Source organism: Ostrea edulis, chromosome 10 (genome assembly GCF_947568905.1).
Source record: "Ostrea edulis chromosome 10, xbOstEdul1.1, whole genome shotgun sequence".
Taxonomy (NCBI): domain Eukaryota; kingdom Metazoa; phylum Mollusca; class Bivalvia; order Ostreida; family Ostreidae; genus Ostrea; species Ostrea edulis.
Genome location: NC_079173.1, coordinates 37,859,484 through 37,881,133, shown reverse-complemented (window position 1 = coordinate 37,881,133; position 21,650 = coordinate 37,859,484). Strand labels below are relative to the sequence as shown.

The following is a 21,650-nucleotide window of genomic DNA, read 5'->3' as shown; positions in this document are numbered from 1 at the left end:
AAAAGTGAAGATAACTAACAGTGAATAATATAAATCCTATAAAGAATGAAAAGGGTTAATATAACGAACAGTGATCAATCCCATAACACTTATTTAAAAAAAATGGAAAAAAGTGAAGATAACTAACAGTGAATAATATAAATCCTATAAAGAATGAAAAGGGTTAATATAACGAACAGTGATCAATCCCATAACACTTATTTAAAAAAAATGGAAAAAAGTGAAGATAACTAACAGTGAATAATATAAATCCTATAAAGAATGAAAAGGGTTAATATAACGAACATAAAGAATGAAAAGGGTTAATATAACGAACAGTGATCAATCTCATAACACCTATTTAAAAAAATGAAAAAGTGAAGATAACTAACAGTGAATAATATAAATCCTATAAGGAATGAAAAGGGTTAATATAACGAACATAAAGAATGAAAAGGGTTAATATAACGAACGGTGATCATTCTCATAACACCTAATAATAATAATAATATATATATATATATATATATATATATATATATATATAAAGTGAAGATAACGAACAGTGATTACAACGATATAAGTAAGCTCCACCAACTTTTAATGTACAGGTAAATGTTGCATGTGTCTAGATTTTAATACAATACACATATAAAATGATAAATTATAACATCAGATTTTATCAAATCGCTGCCCTGTCTTTCCACACTTCACTGTATACACAATTCCACTCTGTAAAAAAAGAGACAGAAACATCATATTTTAGTGGATTAGAAGACGGTGGATATTTATTTTCTCTACTTTTGTGTGAAAAAATTCAACTTTTAAAGTTAAATTTTTATCTTAAGGAGGGAGGTGTTAAGAGTAAAATTTCATTAATATCTATTATAGTTAAAGTTCAATCAAATTCCTGAATGTTCAGGATTTTTTTTTTTTTTTTTTTGATAAAACTTCAGACTCCTGCGCATGAATTATGAAATATCCGTTGATCGGAAACGAAATAGTTCGCTTTATCATATGATCGAATAATCCCCTGGTTTTTGAAATCCAACAACCTAGGAAAAATAGAGCATTATATTCATCTGCATGTGCCTTCAAGGTGAATATATTCGATTTCTCCTATATAGGGCCAGACATAAATTTCAGAATTAATACGATTGATTATATTACATTTGTTGGACACTCGATGAAAACTCGGAACCGTCACTAATCTTCCCTTGGGGATCCGGGTTAGAATAAGTCCTCGGTACCCCTTGCTTGTCGTTAGAGGCGAATTTCTACAGAATTTATATACCGTTACACTGTTTCTAGAGTCATTTCCGAAAAACCTGTAACCTTCATTTGTAACCCCAGGCGCTTGAGGAAAGTACAATCACTATCTCCTTAAGATGAGACCGCAAAACCAAAGTCCCGTGTCACATCAGGTGTGGCACGATCAAGATCTCTCCCTGCTCAAAGACCATAAGCGCGACATAGACCTTTTAGAAGTTTTGCAGCCCTTCACCGGCAATGGTGACGTCTCCGTATGAGTGAAAAAATTCTCGAGCGTCATAAAGAGATGTCGCAAGCTGTAGATGAACTTTTTTGGTCTATACAGGATACTTATGGCCATAGAAGCGAAGGTTCTTTATCATGCCAACACCTACCGTTACACGGGACCTCTGTTTCTAGAGTCATTTTCGAAAAACCTGTAACCTTCATTTGTAACCCCAGGCGTTTGAGGAAAGTACAATCACTATCTCATTTTCTCACCAGAGGGCGTGTTACACATACATGTACACCTCTGTCAACGCTTGAGACATTCTCTCACCAGAGGGCGTGTTATTCAGAGGGTATGTAAATTCTGGCATTTACATTCCTATGGTAAAATTATAAAGTTGTGATACTACATTTTTTTATTTTACCTTTTTACTAGAAGGTGCAATTCAACACAAACTTCATAAAAGGGGTTCTGAATAGATTCTAGATCATGTACGAAAACAGGGGTTCCTGTAACGTTAGGTCTGGTCCGTTTGATATTTATATTTTGGCCATCTAAATGGTTAAAGACTGTGAGACTGAATGGTCATTTAACCCTGTAAAACATAGATAAAACTGGTCCCCTATCTGACATCTGATATAACAGGCAGACATAGGTGGCGGTAATCTGGAAACGCAAGTAGAAATCAAACTGGTGACAAAAAAAGCGTTTTAGATCCGCTTAGCACTTTACAAAAGCCTGTATGAAAAGAGCAAAGACACTAAGACAGCAAACACAACAACAAAACAACGGCGTTCACAACGGAGTGGGATAAACTGAGAGAAATTTCATTAGGGGGGGGGGGATGTTTTTCTATATTACAGAAAGTGAGAGAAATTTCATTACAGGGGAACGTTTTTCTATAATATTACAGGAACTGAGAAAAATTTCATTAGGGGGGGATGTTTTTCTATATTACAGAAACTGAGAGAAATTTCATTACAGGGGAACGTTTTTCTATATTACAGGAACTGAAAGAAATTTCATTACAGGGGGCGTTTTTCTATATTACAGAAACTGAGAGAAATTTCATTATAGGGGGCGTTTTTCTATATTACAGAAAGTGAGAGAAATTTCATTATGGGAAATGTTTTTCTATATTACAGAAACCGAGAGAAATTTCATTAGGGGGGTGGGGGGGGGGGGGGGGCGTTTCCCGGGTTATATTTCAGGAGTTCCGTACCTTGATGTTACCAGTGACGGAGCTCCAGAAGACATAATTGGGTATCGCCTGCACGCCTCTCTGTTTCCTCACTAACCGCTGTACCACAACCCCCACGACAATATAGAGGAAAATAATGGAGACAAACCTGTAATGATTAAGTGAATAATTGATCAGTCAGGCGATGTGCGGACTGATTGATTACTAATACACAAGATTTTCCATGGATATTCAAATCAGTATATACAAGAGTCGTCCAATGCAGCATTGAATACACTAGTACTTATTTATTATGCTCGCATGACACCTTACAAGGCAATGAATACTGAAACATTTTTCTACATGGATATGGTGAGCCGACACGTGCATGTACAAGTCACTAACTTAAAACATGTTTGTATTCTGATTGCTTTGCAACTGAAATTAAAATAAACTCAAATATAAAGTAGAAAATCACAACAGGTTCATCATCGATTACGAAATTCATTTGCATTAAATTGAATTATAATAGGTATATTCATATGTACCAAAACTTTAGTGGCAATTTTTGACATTGGTGCAAATTGTGCTGACTAATGACTATCATACAATAAGGTTTCTTATCCGGGTAGATATATCGATCTATTGAAACCAGACACTCTCACTCTCAATTCTCCCCTGTCATACGAATGCTCTACCCGTGGTGAGTGAAATGGCGTAATTTGAGTGTCAGCGTGAAGCTTTAGACAACCTATATTCAAGTGTCAGTTAATCAATCACGTTTAAGATGAGCGCTGCGAGACGTGGCTGGTTCTGGTGGATAAGACACGGTCTGTGACCCGGATATTAGGCCACATTGTATATGATATTGTTCCCCATTTGAATGATTTGATTCTTACCCAATAAGGATTATTGTTCCTCCTGACAGCTTGGTGTTAGTTTCACATGCCAGTTTCGTTGAGAGATTTATTTCCTGGATATTAAAACGAGAGTAAATATTAACATCTAATTGTAAATTCCTCTCTTGAAAAATATTGTAAAACGCAAGACAAAGCTACTGACTCATTGTTAAGTACATGTATTTGACTACATCTACGAAGTACATACCCGGTATATAGCAGATGAAGAGCCGAAGGTATTGATAGAAATACAAAATCGTATCAAGAGGGTGCTCACAAACAAGTACATGTAATGAACATTTTAAAATTGCCGATTTTACCAGGAAATCTTTATTTAATTTTCTATCTTAGAGATGAACCGAAATCTGTGTGGGATTTATTGAGTTAGAAACTATCTAAATTGAACTTTTACTCTTACTTAAATGTCCTTATTAAACACACGGCAGTAAATAAATCGTTAAAAACAAAAGGCACGTGTTATATGTATATCAAATCTTATATTTTATTTTAGCGGGACACGATTCTGAAGACAATGCAGATTGAGACAGACTGCATGCAGACAAATCAGGATTATCAGACATTAACATTATTTAGTATTACTGCACTCTATAAATCAGGATTATCAGACATTAACATTGATTAGTATTAATGCACTCTATAAATCAGGATTATCAGACATTAACATTGATTAGTATTACTGCACTCTATAAATCAGGATTATCAGACATTAACATTATTTAGTATTACTGCACTCTATAAATCAGGATTATCAGACATTAACATTAATTAGTATTACTGCACTCTATAAATCAGGATTATCAGACATTAACATTATTTAGTATTACTGCACTCTGTAAATCAGGATTATCAGACATTAACATTGATTAGTATTACTGCACTCTATAAATCAGGATTATCAGACATTAACATTGATTAGTATTAATGCATTCTATAAATCAGGATTATCAGACATTAACATTATTTAGTATTAATGCACTCTGTAAATCAGGATTATCAGACATTAACATTGATTAGTATTACTGCACTCTATAAATCAGGATCATCAGACATTAACATTGATTAGTATTACTGCACTCTATAAATCAGGATTATCAGACATTAACATTATTTAGTATTACTGCACTCTATAAATCAGGATTATCAGACATTAACATTATTTAGTATTAATGCACTCTGTAAATCAGGATTATCAGACATTAACATTGATTAGTATTACTGCACTCTATAAATCAGGATCATCAGACATTAACATTATTTAGTATTACTGCACTCTATAAATCAGGATTATCAGACATTAACATTGATTAGTATTACTGCACTCTATAAATCAGGATTATCAGACATTAACATTATTTAGTATTACTGCACTCTATAAATCAGGATTATCAGACATTAACATTATCTAGTATTACTGCACTCTATAAATCAGGATTATCAGACATTAACATTATTTAGTATTACTGCACTCTATAAATCAGGATTATCAGACATTAACATTATTTAGTATTACTGCACTCTATAAATCAGGATTATCAGACATTAACATTATTTAGTATTACTGCACTCTGTAAACCAGGATTATCAGACATTAACATTATTTAGTATTACTGCACTCTATAAATCAGGATTATCAGACATTAACATTGATTAGTATTACTGCACTCTATAAATCAGGATTATCAGACATTAACATTGATTAGTATTACTGCACTCTATAAATCAGGATTATCAGACATCAACATTATTTAGTATTAATGCACTCTGTAAATCAGGATTATCAGACATTAACATTATTTAGTATTACTGCACTCTATAAATCAGGATTATCAGACATTAACATTTTTAGTATTACTGCACTCTATAAATCAGGATTATCAGACATTAACATTGATTAGTATTACTGCACTCTATAAATCAGGATTTAGTATTACTGCACTCTATAAATCAGGATTATCAGACATTAACATTATTTAGTATTACTGCACTCTATAAATCAGGATTATCAGACATTAACATTATTTAGTATTACTGCACTCTGTAAACCAGGATTATCAGACATTAACATTATTTAGTATTACTGCACTCTATAAATCAGGATTATCAGACATTAACATTGATTAGTATTACTGCACTCTATAAATCAGGATTATCAGACATTAACATTGATTAGTATTACTGCACTCTATAAATCAGGATTATCAGACATCAACATTATTTAGTATTAATGCACTCTGTAAATCAGGATTATCAGACATTAACATTATTTAGTATTACTGCACTCTATAAATCAGGATTATCAGACATTAACATTTTTAGTATTACTGCACTCTATAAATCAGGATTATCAGACATTAACATTGATTAGTATTACTGCACTCTATAAATCAGGATTATCAGACATTAACATTATTTAGTATTACTGCACTCTATAAATCAGGATTATCAGACATTAACATTGATTAGTATTTCTGCACTCTGTAAATCAGGATTATCAGACATTAACATTATTTAGTATTACTGCACTCTATAAATCAGGATTATCAGACATTAACATTGATTAGTATTACTGCACTCTATAAATCAGGATTATCAGACATTAACATTGATTAGTATTACTGCACTCTATAAATCAGGATTATCAGACATTAACATTGATTAGTATTACTGCACTCTATAAATCAGGATTATCAGACACTAACATTATTTAGTATTACTGCACTCTATAAATCAGGATTATCAGACATTAACATTATTTAGTATTACTGCACTCTATAAATCAGGATTATCAGACATTAACATTAATTAGTATTAATGCACTCTGTAAATCAGGATTATCAGACATTAACATTAATTAGTATTACTGCACTCTATAAATCAGGATTATCAGACATTAACATTGATTAGTATTACTGCACTCTATAAATCAGGATTATCAGACATTAACATTGATTAGTATTAATGCATTCTATAAATCAGGATTATCAGACATTAACATTATTTAGTATTACTGCACTCTATAAATCAGGATTATCAGACATTAACATTAATTAGTATTAATGCACTCTGTAAATCAGGATTATCAGACATTAACATTAATTAGTATTAATGCACTCTGTAAAGGTAGGGCAATATACAGATAGGGGAGACAACTTTTACAATATAGATCGAGATGACAATCGGGGGCATGAGTGACGTAACCTGGCCCCTAACACACCTGAAATATAATTTTAAAGCTTTTGAAAACGTGATTCATCACAAACTTCAACTCTTAATTGATAGATATATACAGAGGCCCAGAAAGCTCATTCCAGAATCGAAATTCAAAATACGAGATTCAAATTTCGAAATTCAAAATCCAAATTAAGCCATCAAAATGTAGGTGACAATATTTATTTTTTAAGATAAAAGGTTTGAGGTTACATTTACACATGGAAGCAAGTCAAATGTATTGTTTCTTACTTTCTTTTATGAAAGGTGAAGATAACGAACAGTGATCAATCTCATAACTCCTATAAGCAATACAAAATAGATAGTTGGGCAAACACGGACCCCTGGACACACCAGAAGTGGGATCAGGTACCTAGGAGGAGTAAGCATCCCCTGTCGACCGGTCACACCCGCCGTGAGCCCTATATCCTGATCAGGTAAACGGAGTTATCCGTCGTCAAAATCAGTGTGCCAAGAACAGCCTAACAATCGGTATGAAACACACCAGACAGCATTTGATTTGACTCAATGATTGGTAGTATTGACAAACTAGATCGTTATAACGACCCTCTAATTTGCAAAATGCTGAATTTAAACGAGACTGTTTTACCTCCCCTTCAGCGCAGCGTGTTTTAACCTCCTAGTACTGAGCCCCAGTAGTGTCTTCTTTAACGTAGGTTTGAATCCCACAGGGGTGCCGAACCGTGCTTTCTTTACTAAAGGTGTGAACAGATTTGAAAAGATCCCGTGGGGATCCGGGTTAGAATAGGTCCTCATTACCCCTTGCTTGTCGTAGAAGGCGAATAAATGGGGTGATTCTTCGGATGAGACCACAAAAACCGAGGTCCCGTGTCACAGCAGGTGTGGCACGATAAAGATCCCTCCCTGCTAATAGGCCATAAGCGCCGAGCATAGGCAGTTTTGCAGCCCTTCACCGGCAGTGATGACATCTTCATATGAGTGAAATATTCTCGAGAGGGGTGTTAAACAATATTCAATCAATCAACAGATTTGAAAATGTGAACCCCAATGGTGCCTTTAGGCAGAGACTCCTAATGGTTACCCTCATTGCCTTAAATATGAACCTCCTCTTATTTTACTTTAGGTATGGCCACCTGTGATTTCTTTTATTGCCTTACGGTTCAAACCCAAGATGGTGCCTTTTTTACTTTAGGTATGGGCACCTTTGGTTTCTTTTATTGCCTTACGTTTGGGCCCCCCGTGGTGCCCTTTGGTTCCATACTCCCGAGTGTGCCATCATCGCAAGAAATGTGTACCACTGATGTAGATCTGTAAAATGAAAAGGAGAAGGTAACAAAAAGTGATCAATGTCATAACTCACATAAGTAATACAAAATAGAGAGTTGGGCAAACACGACCCCTGGACATACCAGAGGCGTTGTCAGATGCCTAGGAGGAGTAAGCATCCCATATCGACCGGTAACACCCGCCATGAGCCCCATATCTCGACCAGGCAAACGGAGTTATCCGTAGTCAAAATTAGTATGTAAGATACGGCCTTACAATTGGTATGAAACACGTCAGACAGCATGGATACTATCAATTTGCAGACTTCTAAATTCCGATATTTACACCCAATCATTAGGAGACTGATAATATCTGCGATGTTACGCGTCCGTAATTATTTTTTACTGAATTTGAACGAACCCCAAACTTTATATTATTTATCAAAATGTCAAAAATAGACATCAATTCTGTAAACAATATATACGAAAATATCGAGCGCCCTGAGCTTGAGTGATTCTTACAAGGTTGTTTTCATCTGTCAGTAGATTTGGTTTTTTTTCTGTCTGTCTATAGATGCGTGTTTTATTGTCATGGTATACATGGACAAACACATGTGTCACGTGTGACCTGCCGAGCGATCGATTTCTGTGTGTACGTTTCCGGATACACCCGAGGTTTTGGATACTAGATAGACTTATCCGGCCTTTCTCACAACATATCACGGTAACGATAGCTAGCCAACCTGCGTAGACTTATTCAGCCCCGAAAGCACTTACTAATGAGATAACGCGATAGTAAGACAGCTTATTCAGATTTTTCACCATGTTGTTCACTGTCTTAACTTGCTACAGGAGTCTGCGTATTAAAGCCTTCATACTGGTCTATCGCCTTCGCTAACTAACGAGCGCAGCAGATTGCCGTGTTAATAGAGGACTGAAAGAGTCTGATTCATGGAGAAAATTGGGTTAGAACTTACATTGTTTTATTTTTAAAAGGGTAACATGTTGAAATTACCCGACTTAAAGACCTGATTCACTACACAATTAATAACCACAAATACATATATGGAAGGGTTGTAAGATTTGTTGAAGTCCCTCAAGTGGACGGACATTCAAATCTTCGAGTCTTGAAAGATATTTTGTACAATTACTTGTAGCATGACAAGTTTAAAGATCTTCTGCAACCATTTATTTACCTCAAACGGTACTTCATATGGGTATTTTCTTATTTCAAAAATGTAGAAAGAAATACTATCATTGAAAGATGCATGTGCATACAACTGTTTGTTTTGTACTAAGGTAATCATCATCGTAAAGTAGAGATCTGTGGATAGGACAATCATTCGGAAATACGCGCTTTTTCAAATGTTTGAAAATTTATCTATAAAGGACGTATTACATCCTTTGTTAACATAAAATCACTTTCTTAGAAATAAAATGTGGCCCCAACCTTGCCCTAAATGGTCATGACGTAACCATGATATATTGTCACAAGGTCAAAAATCATGGTGTATGAAATGTAAGGTCTTGTAATCGGAAAAGTATAATTATACAAAATATGAAAACTATACCTTAAATAGTTCAGGAGATATTGCCTAAGTCAACGATTTCAAATATTTATATCTAGTGAAAAGTCATCCAAAAATCTTATATGTTTGAAAATGCAAAGGTCACTACACAGTTAATATTCAATCTGCATTTTGATTGGTTAAAAAGCACTGCGATTTGAAGCAATGAAGGATGACGTACCGGATTTCAATTTCCATACACGAGCTTACCGGAGCCGGTAAAACGAGTGTTTGCGAATCTTAAAACAACATTAAAGGTAACAAAAAACAAATAAGAAATTAATTATTCAAATGGCAATCCAATGTTTACGCCTTATATTGTTTATAAATAAAACACCTCATAAAATATTACGTTCAATGGGACTGCGAAAACGACGTCTTGTGTGAGAAATTGACGTGGTCTTGGAAGAAATTTTTCGCAATTGCATACAGGGTATCAAAAACTTTGAAAGAACACAACTTAGAATTAGGACAAAACAATCCTGCTACAATCAGTAAATAAAGTCTTCTTCACAATCCTTCTACAATCAGTAAATAAAGTCTTCTTCACAATCCTTCTACAATCAGTAAAAAAGTCTTCTTCACAATCGGCTCGTCATATCGAATAACATATAACCACTTTTCAGACATTTTGGTTAACCAAAGATCGGGGGCATTTTGTTTTCATCTGTCTGTTTCTTGGTCTTTTTGTATTCACTCAGTTATACATCGTGTCTCTTTCTATACACATTAGTGGCGCCTCGTGGCTCAAAACGTAAAACCCTACATGTATATATCTTGTGCAATATTACCTTATAGAGAACTTTAATCTTGGCCATGTCCTTTTAAACTACACTTGATGACCTTGTCCTTTGTGAAATGATAAGTCAAGATGTGACTCATAAACTTTTTTCTAATGCAAAGGTCATTATTCTAAGTAAGATTTACCACGTTTGAATGTAGTCATGTGTGAATGTAGTCACGTGTGAATGTAGTCATGTGTGGGGGCATTGTAGTTGTGAATCATATCAAATTCGGCTTGTTACATGATGACATCTCTAAAAAGTTTTACAAATGACATCTCTAAGAGGTTTTACAAATGACATCTCTAAGAGGTTTTACAAATGGCATCTCTAAGAGGTTTTACAAATGACATCTCTAAGAGGTTTTACAAATGACATCTCTAAGAGGTTTTACAAATGACATATCTAAGAGGTTTTTACAAATGATATCTCTACGAGGTTTTACAAATGATATCTCTAAGAGGTTTTACAAATGACATCTCTAAGAGGTTTTACAAATGATATCTCTAAGAGGTTTTACAAATGACATCTCTAAGAGGTTTTACAAATGACATCTCTAAGAGGTTTTACAAATGACATCTCTAAGAGGTTTTACAAATGATAACTCTAAGAGGTTTTTACAAATGATATCTCTACGAGGTTTTACAAATGATATCCCTAAGAGGGTTTACAAATGACATCTCTAAGAGGTTTTTACAAATGATATCTCTACGAGGTTTTACAAATGAGGTCTCTAAGAAGTTTTACAAATGATATCTCTAAGAGGGTTTTACAAAATAGTAAATACAGCATCTAATATAAGAGGGTTAACAAATGATATCTCTAAGAGTTTTTTTCACATCAGATCTCTAAGAGGTTTTACAAATGACATCTCTAAAAGGTTCTATAAATGAGATCTCTAGGAGGTTTTTCACATGAGATCTCTAAGATGTTTTGTAAAAGAGATCTCTAACATAAGAGGGTTTACAAATGATATCTCTAACATAAGAGGGTTTACAAATGATATATCTAAGAGTTTGTTCACATGAGATCTCTAAGAGGTTTTACAAATGACATCTCTAAAAGGTTTTACAAATGAGATCTCTAAGAGGTTTTTCACTTGAGATCTCTAAGAGGTTTTACAAATGAGATCTCTAACATAAGAGGGTTTAGAAATGATATCTCTAAGAGGTTTTTACAAATGAGATCTCTAAGGGGTTTTACAAATGATATCTCTAACATAAGAGGGTTTACAAATTATATCTCTAAGAGGTTTTTCACATGAGATCTCTAAGAGGTTTTACAAATGATATCTCTAAGAGGTTTTACAAATGACACCTCTAAGAGGTTTTACAAATGAGATCTCTAAGAGGTTTTAAAAATGACATCTCTAAGAGGTTTTACAAATGATATCTCTAAGAGGGTTTACAAATGACATCTCTAAGAGGGTTTACAAATGAGATCTCTAAGAGGTTTTCCAAATGATATCTCTAAGAGGTTTTACAAATGACGTATGTAAGAGGTTTTACTAATGACATCTCTAAGAGGTGTTACAAATGACATCTCTAAGAGGTTTTACAAATGAGATTTTTAAGAGGTTTTACAGTTGAAATATCTAAGAGGTTTTACAAATGACATCTCTAAGAGGTTTTACAAATGAAATATCTGAGAGTTTTACAAATGAGATCTTTAAGAGGTTTTAGAAATGACATCTCAAAGAGGTTTTACAAATGATATCTCTAAGAGGTTTTACAAATGACATCTCGAAGAGGTTTTACAAATGATATCTCTAAGAGGGTTTACAAATGACGTATGTAAGAGGTTTTACTAATGACATCTCTAAGAGGTTTTACAAATGATATCTCTAAGAGAGGTTTGCAAATGGCATCTCTAAGAGGTTTTACAAATGACATCTCTAAGAGGTTTTGCAAATGAGATCTCTAAGAGGTTTTACAAATGACATCTCTAAGAGGGTTTACAAATGACATATCTAAGAGGTTTTTACAAATGATATCTCTACGAGGTTTTACAAATGATATCCCTAAGAGGGTTTACAAATGACATCTCTAAGAGGTTTTACAAATGAGATCTCTAAGAGGTTTTACAAATGAGGTATCTAAGAGGTTTTACAAATGATATCTCTAAGAGGGTTTTACAAAATAGTAAATACAGCATCTGCATGGCGAAGTTCACATTTTGAAACAAAACTCCTTTGAATTGTTGAGGATTGGTTTTTTTAAAGTTTGTCATACAATCTCAGTCATATTATAAAATTATTGAAACCTGATGACGACGATATCAGAATTAAGGGTCTGGATATACTGTTATGCGCTGTTACTTAGTTCCCTCTCTCTCTCTCTCTCTCTCTCTCTCTCTCTCTCTCTCTCTCTCTCTCTCTCTCTCTCTCAATGATAATTAATATTAAATAATTAATTGATATTAAATAATTTATTAATATTTTTAAAATATTATGCTTTTTTTGTAATGGAAAATAGCCAAAATAACACAAATTGAATACGTAATTTTCTCTTGTATAATTTTACACTCACCCGCTGGAGCCATCTGTATAATGTAGGTCTATGACGTCACCGTTAACAGAAAAAGTGGCTGTGCTTTGGGAGCCCAGAGAAATATATTGTTCTAGAGGTCCGGTGACGCTAATTTTGCACAACTGCAAATAAAATACGTGTCTTTTCAAATCACATTTGTTTCCATAGCTCTGTTAGATTATTTAGAAACTACACAGCTAATTCTATATTGACTTATTAATACTATTCAAAATCAGTTATGGTTGAGTGGTTGGGATGTTCGCTTTTCATCGGAGAGGAATGGATTCGGATCTCGATCCCAGCGCTACACAGCAAACCGAAGATATCCTTAACAGTTAATGAATGTTCCTTCAATGACGCCCGGCATTAGAAGTGAGAGCCACGGGTCTTTCGGATAGGATCTTGAGAATGGAGGTAAATATGTTGAACGTTGAAACGATAAAAAAAAATCTTCAGTGTTTCATGTATGGTCTTGGGCGTCATGATTACGTCAATAAATGTGACACGTCACCTTGGGCTGATGACGTCATTAGATAAGGGAAAAAGCTCGATGGAATATAAAACAACGACTGTAAATATACATGTAGTATTAATGGACCCCATACACTCCACTTATTGCTGCACAAGTAGGGATGGGGGCTTTACGGTCGAATCAGTGATACCCTGCCTATTTAGCGGACTTCGATGTCTGGAGTGGGGCTTTAATGTCTACTCACTGATACACTATAAACTTTAATGTAGTTCACTCTGCTATACTAGTGGGGTGTTAATGTCTACTTCCTGCTAAACTAGAACTTTAATGTCCTCTCACTGATACACTAGGGGAACGTTTTTGTTCATTTTCTGATACACTAGAAGAACTTTAAGGTTCGCTCACAGAGCTCTACACTAGTGATAATAATAATAATAATAATAAAGCCTTTATTTATCCAGGATTACATATTTAGCAATAACGCTAGTTTTCAATATGGTCCTGCATATAACATACAGACAGACAGATATTAGTAAAATAAACACAGATTAAAAGAAGTAGAATACATATAAACTTAAGAAATAATTATGAATGTAAGATAAATAGAAACAAAATGAAGCTTAAAAAGTATGGTGATAATCTCCAAGATAACTTCTCTTAAAACACACAGCACTTGTTGAGTTTCATATATTTTGACTCAAGGCATTCCACATTGTTCTCCCTGAAATGCTGAAAGATCTTCTATAATATTCTGTTTTTGCCCTGGGTATATACAATATATTTGAATAAGAATTTCTAGTTTGCCTCTGACTGACTTCTGATACATATTTAAAAACATTTAAATAATCTGGCATTGAACCATGTAAAACTTTATACACTAAAATGACTTTTCTATAGACAAAGTAATCTGATAGAGGCAACCAGTTAAGTTCTGTAAACATGACATTAGATGGTGTTTCAAAATTCCTGATGTTAAGAATTACCCTTGCAGCTCGTTTTTGCAATATAAAAAGCTTATTCACATTTTCAGCATTTCTTGGATTGCTCCATATAGTATAAAAATATGTAAAATGTGGAAAAATCATAGTATTAAAAATCTTCAGCAGCGTATCGTTTGACATAAAATATCTTATTCTTCTTAAAATGCCAATTCTCTTGGAAATCTTGTTCATAAGTGATTCTACATAGTGATGAAACGATTGTCGCCGATGATCGATTGTCGGTCGTTGAGAGACCTACGATGCTGCTAATCGATTACAATATAAAAGTCTCCGACATCGTTGACCAAACAAAATCCGGAAATCACTTCAACTTTGTTCAAATTTTATTTTCTGTATGTCAAACCCGATCAAAAATAAGCAAACAAATTGGCGGGAGAGATGAAGGACGGCAACAAGAACGACATTCAACAGTCAAATAAAGGAGTCTATCTCTGATATCTTTGATACATTGAGATTATAGATAAATTCCATTACTTGATATATTGAACTTCTGATTTATTTACCTGTGAACAAATGAAACAAAGAAGAATTCAAATGTTGTTTCCATACATTTAATGATTCTGTTAGGAAAACACTTAAATGCCAATTCCGATTATAATCGATTATTAATCGATTACATGTAACCAATTATTACCGATAATCGATTATGATTTTTGGTCCGATTGCCCATCGTAGAATTGACTTTTCCAGGACAAAGTTTCATCAATGATAATACCAAGTAATTTTGACTCCTGAACACATTCTACATGTATGACATGGTTATTTATCACGAAATTTAATTTTCGATACTTTGATAATTTTTGTGCCGATCCAATAAGCATACATTGAGTTTTAGACAGGTTTAAGCTTAATTTATTTTCCTTAATCCACATTATACTGCGCTGAAGATCTTCACACATCTTTGACTCAATATTTTCCACTGACTTAACTGTTACATCTTGTGAAGTATCATCTGCATACATATTTACATGAGAATGTTTCAGTGCTTGTGGATAGTCATTAATATACAGGATAAAAAATAATGGGCCTAAAATAGAGCCGTGCGGAACTCCAATGGTAAAGTGATGGGATCTTTAAGGTCCATTTCCTGCTATATTTAGGGGCAAATTAAGGAACACTCACAAATGGGGGGGGGGGGGGAGTATTTCAAGAACCACTCAAAGCTACACTGGGGGGGGGGGGGGGGGGGGTACTTCAAGAACCACTCACAGCTCCATGTACACTGGGGGTGGAGTATTTTAAGGACCACTCGCAGCTACACTGGGGGCGGGGGGGGGGGGTATTTCAAGGACCATTGACAGCTACGCCACGGGGAACACTCACAGCTACACTTGGGGATATTTCAAGGACTACTCACAGCTACACCGGGGGGGGGGGGGGGGGGGGGGGGTATTTTAAGGACCACTCACAGCTACATATACACAAGGCTGGGGGTATTTTATGTTCCATTCACAGCTACACGGGGGTATTCTAAGAAACACTACACGGGGGTATTTTAAGGAATACTGATAGCTAAACTGGGGCGGGTTGGGGTTAAGGACCACTCACAGTTACACTGGAGGGGGCAGGGTATCTTAAGGACCACTCACAGCTACACGGGGGGGGGGGGGGGGGGGGGGGTATTTTAAGGAAAACACTCACAGCTAAACTGGGGGAGGGGGTATTTTAAGGACCACTCACAGTTACAATGGAAGGGAGCGGGGTATTTTAAGGACCACTCACAGCTACTCTGGGATGGGGGTATTTCAAGGACCATTCACAGATACACTGGGGGGGGGGGGTGTGTATTTCAAGGACCATTTACAGCTACAGTGCGGGGGGGGGGGGAGTATTTTAAGGACCACTCACAGCTACACTTGGTGGATGTTTCAAGGACCACTCACAGCTACAAAGGGGAGGGGGTATTTTCAAGAACACTCACAGCTACACGGGGGTATTTTAAGGAACACTCGCAGCTAAAATGGGACAAGGGGTTAAGGACAATTCACAGTTACACTGGAGGGGGCAGGGTATCTTAAGGACCTCTAACAGCTACACTGGGGGTGTTTTAAGGAAAACTCAGTTACACTGGAAGGGAACGGGGTATTTTAAGGAAAACTCAGTTACACTGGAAGGGAGCGGGGTATTTTAAGGACCATTCACAGCTACACTGGGGTGGGGTATTTGAAGGACCACTCACAGATACACTTGGGGAGGAGGTATTTTTAGGACCACTCACAACTACACTGGAGGAGGGGGTATTTCAAGGAACAGTTACACGGGGGGGGGGGGGGGTGTTCTTTCATTTTAAGGACACTCACCGCTACACTGGGGGAGGGGGTATTTTAAGGACCATTCACAGCTACACGGAGGGGGGTGTATTTTAAGGACCACTCACAGGTACATTGGGGGTATTTTAAGAATTACTCACAGGTACATTGGGGGTATTTTAAGGATTACTCACCGCTACATCAGAGCAGGATCCCGTCCCTTCGGTAAAACCACTACACGGATTAAATGAGTACATCTCGTTATTTGAACCTGGTTTCAACACATCCTTAAAACTAAAAAGTAGTGAACATCGTATTGTGAAATTTTCTGTCTACACCGTTACAAAAACATATTTAGCACAGTTACTACTTCATGCATTATAAACAGGTTGAATCCAGTCCTAGAGATGGGATGTTATCAGTGTATGCGAAAAATAGGTGTATGACAATCAAGAGACTGGTTGAGTATATATGAGCCGTTCCAAGTAAAAAAAAAACCTTTTGTCAATCCACTGTATTTTTACGTCACAATGAAAATATGCGACGTAATTTTATTCGGGAGAAAAGAAAACATGTGACAAAATTTAATGATAACCTATAAACCCTAACTAAGACGCCACAGAGTGGATATATTTTTAAAATCAAAGCACTTGATCAATGCAATTTAAGCTACTGAAAATTCACCTTCCCAACCTTTGTGGAAATGGTTTTATTCAAATACACATGTACCTGTAAATAGGCTTTCATGCATTGAGAAATTTCAGAAAATTAATATTTTGTGTATGTATCGCGGTTAATCAATTTCCATGATATCGGCTGCCATACAATATTAAAGTAGCGCATCGTCATAACATGCTTGCAAACAAATTTGTGGAATCTAAAATCTAAATGATATGTACAGGAATAAAACACTAAGTGCGATATTCATTTCCAATGCAAAATTTTACAAGTATACTTTCGTAATTGACGGGCGAACAATGCTTGGGCCTGGTGTCATTTTCGATTTTCGTGTCGGCCTACGTACCGAAAAGAACATTGTGGGTGCATTTCAATAAATGACGCGTTCATCCACTACTGTATGCAGAATAAAACAAATACAGACCTATCAACGAAAGCCAATACAGGGCCGTAAATTACATGGAGGCGGAGGAGGCAGCTGCCTCCTCCAACTTTTGAGCCCAAAAAAATTAAAATTTAAAGTTCATTAGAATTTATGTTGTTTCCAATAACTAAGAACATGATACCTCCCTTAAAAAGCATTCCAAATCTTTCTTTTAGAATGAGTTAGTCAAGTAACATCTTAGAAGGCCCTAGAATCAAGGATTTTGCACGAAACGTGTTCAGTGTGCACAAAATGTGCTCAGCGTCTGGGGGCCTGGGCGGCCCCCAGACCCCCGCCTAATTTCCTGCCTCCTCCAAATTGAAGGGTAATTTACGGCCCTGCAATAAATTTGCTCCGCGAATAAAGCGCCGATAAGTTTACTCCGCGATTGAAGCAAAATGATGGTACATTTAATGTATGGCGCGCAATGCAGAGCATTAAATTATGAAACGTAAAGTCAATTTAGAATTTTAATCCGATCGAGCCTATTCAAAATAAAGCTTGGATTTTTTTGTAATTTTTTTTTAAACGGATTCATTTGGAAAAAAGAAAATAAATATTCATGATGATATGAATATTCCTTAGCCAAAATGCAAGTTAATTGATTAATTAATAAATGAATAAATTCCCTACTTTTAAGATTTATTTCAAGCTGTATTGATTAAAAGATTTATTCATGTTAGTAGTGTTGAGTACTCGATAATTTTTTTTTAAAATATTAACCTTATTAAGGAGAGAAAGAGAGAGAGAGAGAGAGAGAGAGAGAGAGAGAGAGAGAGAGAGAGAGAGAGAGAGAGAATCTTTGAAAATTTCAAATTTGCAAAGTAGAAAATAAAAGAGGAGTAACTGTTTCCAATGAGGACCTATACCCACTCTAACAAGCTAAGATTCTCTATCATTACCGAGGAGTCCTGGTTGTAATCCGTAATCAGTGTGCCAAGAACGGCCTAACAAATGGTATGAAACATGTCAGACAGCATTTAACCCAATGACATGTTGACGTTTTTAGATCATACACATCGTCGCAAACCACGGTTTTGAGTCCACTCACGCTCCCTCATGATGATGGAGAGAATCGAATAGAAGCACCCGTGGGTAACCGACGATGAATCATACATAGTGAAAGAAATTATCATCTGTGAATGGAAAAATGATTGTGACCGTGAATTTACAAATTCAGAGGTGATGCATGAACAGCAACTCTGTGTATGGCTTGACGCTCCACGTGTAATTTAGAAAAGTTGGTCTGCTCGCACATTACGTGATGCATTACGTGTGAACTGCAATTTAAACTACAGTGTAACTTTATCTCTTTTAATTTTGGAAATATTTGATGGATTTTTTTTTTTTCAATGAAGTAGTTTAAAATGAATCTTCGCTAGACAAGGGTTTGTTACTCTACACTCAATGTGAAATTCTAGAAAGAAATTATTTTTATACAGAATGTATCCAAAATATGTTGTTTCCCCACCGATCACCCTCATAAGTCGTTATGAATAGTCAGTTTCAACCTTCTGTACATGAGCTTTAGAGATGACCACTTGTGAGATACTATTTATATATGTATCTCACAAGAGCTTACAGAAGGTTGGAGGTTGAAACTGACTATTCAGAACGACTTCTGAGGGTGATCGGTGGGGGAAATAACATATTTTGGATTAATTATTGATTCTGTATAAAAATAATTTCTTTCTAGAAAGGGGGGGGGGGGTATGTACATAAGATCTATACAAGCTATCCACACTTCAGGTGCCTGTGCAATATCCTTGACTCAGGCGCCTATGAATAACCACTTTTACAGTATCCTAACTGAGCACCGTAGCCTCTTTAGGGGAATTGTGATTCTACCCAACATGTTAAAGGAAATGAAGACTGGGACATTTTATCAGCATGTCTTTAGTGATTTTAAACTGATAGCCGACATAGTCTCTTAAAACATATAACATAAACAATGGTGTATGATCCGCTCCTCAATACCGAGGATATGCTACATGTATACATACTATGGCGTATTGTCGTTGTTAGATACAGAACTTAGATCCACCACAAATCCACTATCCATTTTACACGAGCACGGACTGAGTTTTTTTACAAGATTGCCCACTAACACCATTGAGAATTAACGTTAATGAAATCAAATGGCTGATAATATTTCTGCTCCACTGGTCGGCCATGCTGTTAGAGGGGTGTTATTTTCACTCTGATAACAGTAGGTGTCCCATATCTAGGGTACTCATTTAATGTTAGTAGGACTGATAACCTACCTGTATTATCTAATAACTTTTAAGTACATGTAAAAGTAACTGAAGATACCTGACATGAGAGATGTCAGGTACATTTAAAAAAATAATAAACTGAGTGATGGCGTATGTATATGGTTCTTTACTGCATAAATCCCGTTTTTAAATATATAGCCTTTGCCATTTATTTACAGGGTATCCGGGTATTGCACTGTTAACGCACATATACACGACTCACCACTGCGTCCAGAGTTCGATCCCCGTGATCAGCAGTGGTTGTATGTGAGAGGGTATTGTGGTCGCTTACTCGGACATGTGGGTTTCCTCCGGGTATTCCGATTTTTTTCCCCCATCAATGACCCCTTCGCGAAAATATACAAGTTGTAGAACACGTAAAAATAGATAAATTAAAGGTTAAACGATAAATTTCCATATTTAAGAATTTATCACAAAGTGGAGGCATTAGATATATTTTGACTTTTCTTCATTTTTAAAGGAAAACTGATTTGATTACATATGTACCCAAATACAAATAAGAGAAAAAATTGAGGCCAGTTTTGATAAACTTTACATGGCTTAAAAAACTCAAGTAAAAAGAAAAGAAAACATATTCCTATTATTTCACAGTATCTTAACGGTTAATTAATGTTAAATGCTATTGTTGCAAAAACTAATTAGAATCATATTGATTTTTAATTACATGTTTTAAAATATTAAAATTTTTCAAAGGTCCAGTATTTTATTGCAAATTGTCTCTAGTATATTCAACTTGGACATGAAATAAAGCATGCACACAATTCAGCATTATTGTTTGTAAGATAGTTGAATTAAAAGTGTGAAATACTTCATAATATTTTTTGTTCATTGATACATTTGCAAAATAATATAGCTGTCCTATCAGTGTGGAAAAAATAAAAAAAAGTAGGAGTCCTATCAGTATGTAAGTCGAAATAAATGTGTGTCCTATTGCATTTTGCACCGGTCCAAACCCCCAATAAATATTGACCCTAAGTATTTCAAAATATATGATGTTTTAAGCCCGGTTTCAAGGCATATTTTTCTAATCAAAAGGAGTTGAAATTAAGTGCAATTAATAAACTAATTGACACTGGTAATTAAGTTGATAATCAATTACTGATGAATTCTACTTTGCATTTAAAAGAATATCATTAGCAAATTTGCAAGGCTTTCTAAAAATTAAAATATACAAGTTGAAAATGTAGGCGGGAATCCAGAGTTAGCGTGCGTTGTTCTTTGGTTTTTTGGGTTTTTTTTTTAATGCTATATAGTCGGTTAAAGAGCTCTTAGCTCATGTTTATTGTTTACCTGTATATAGTTTTCCGACTTTAAATAAAAATTACTTATTTTACTTACTTACTTTGGTCCAAATATGTCAGAGACGTAAACCATACCCGCTCCATTAATAACAACAAATACTATAACGCATCTTAATTATCTAGAAGGCCGTGTTATTTTGTTGAAATCATATGATTTATTTTATATAATTAATTTTTTACACCTTTTTGAATCCGCCTACAGAAAGTTCTACATGTAGCATATGAGAAAATTTGGATCCGCCTGTAGTATACAATAGAGATTATTTCGTACAACTCACACACATGTAGTATATAGCGATTGTCGCATTGATATGAATAATAGCATATTACTTCTATAGTTGAAATATAACTGATAACA

At 35.2% G+C, this 21,650-nt stretch overlaps 1 protein-coding gene across 1 annotated transcript; it reads right to left on the bottom strand.

The window, feature by feature from the left end:
- Window positions 1-507: 507 nt before the first annotated feature.
- LOC125665994 (cation-dependent mannose-6-phosphate receptor-like) lies at window positions 508-19,918 on the bottom strand. Its single transcript, XM_048899044.2, has 7 exons — window positions 19,719-19,918; window positions 16,808-16,907; window positions 12,892-13,013; window positions 7,975-8,056; window positions 3,539-3,612; window positions 2,682-2,808; window positions 508-711 (listed from the first exon to the last, which is right to left on the bottom strand). Exons 1-7 carry the CDS (start codon window positions 19,826-19,828, stop codon window positions 652-654), a joined length of 675 nt encoding a protein of 224 aa, XP_048755001.2. The 5' UTR covers window positions 19,829-19,918; the 3' UTR covers window positions 508-651.
- Between the last annotated feature and the right edge of the window lie 1,732 nt (window positions 19,919-21,650).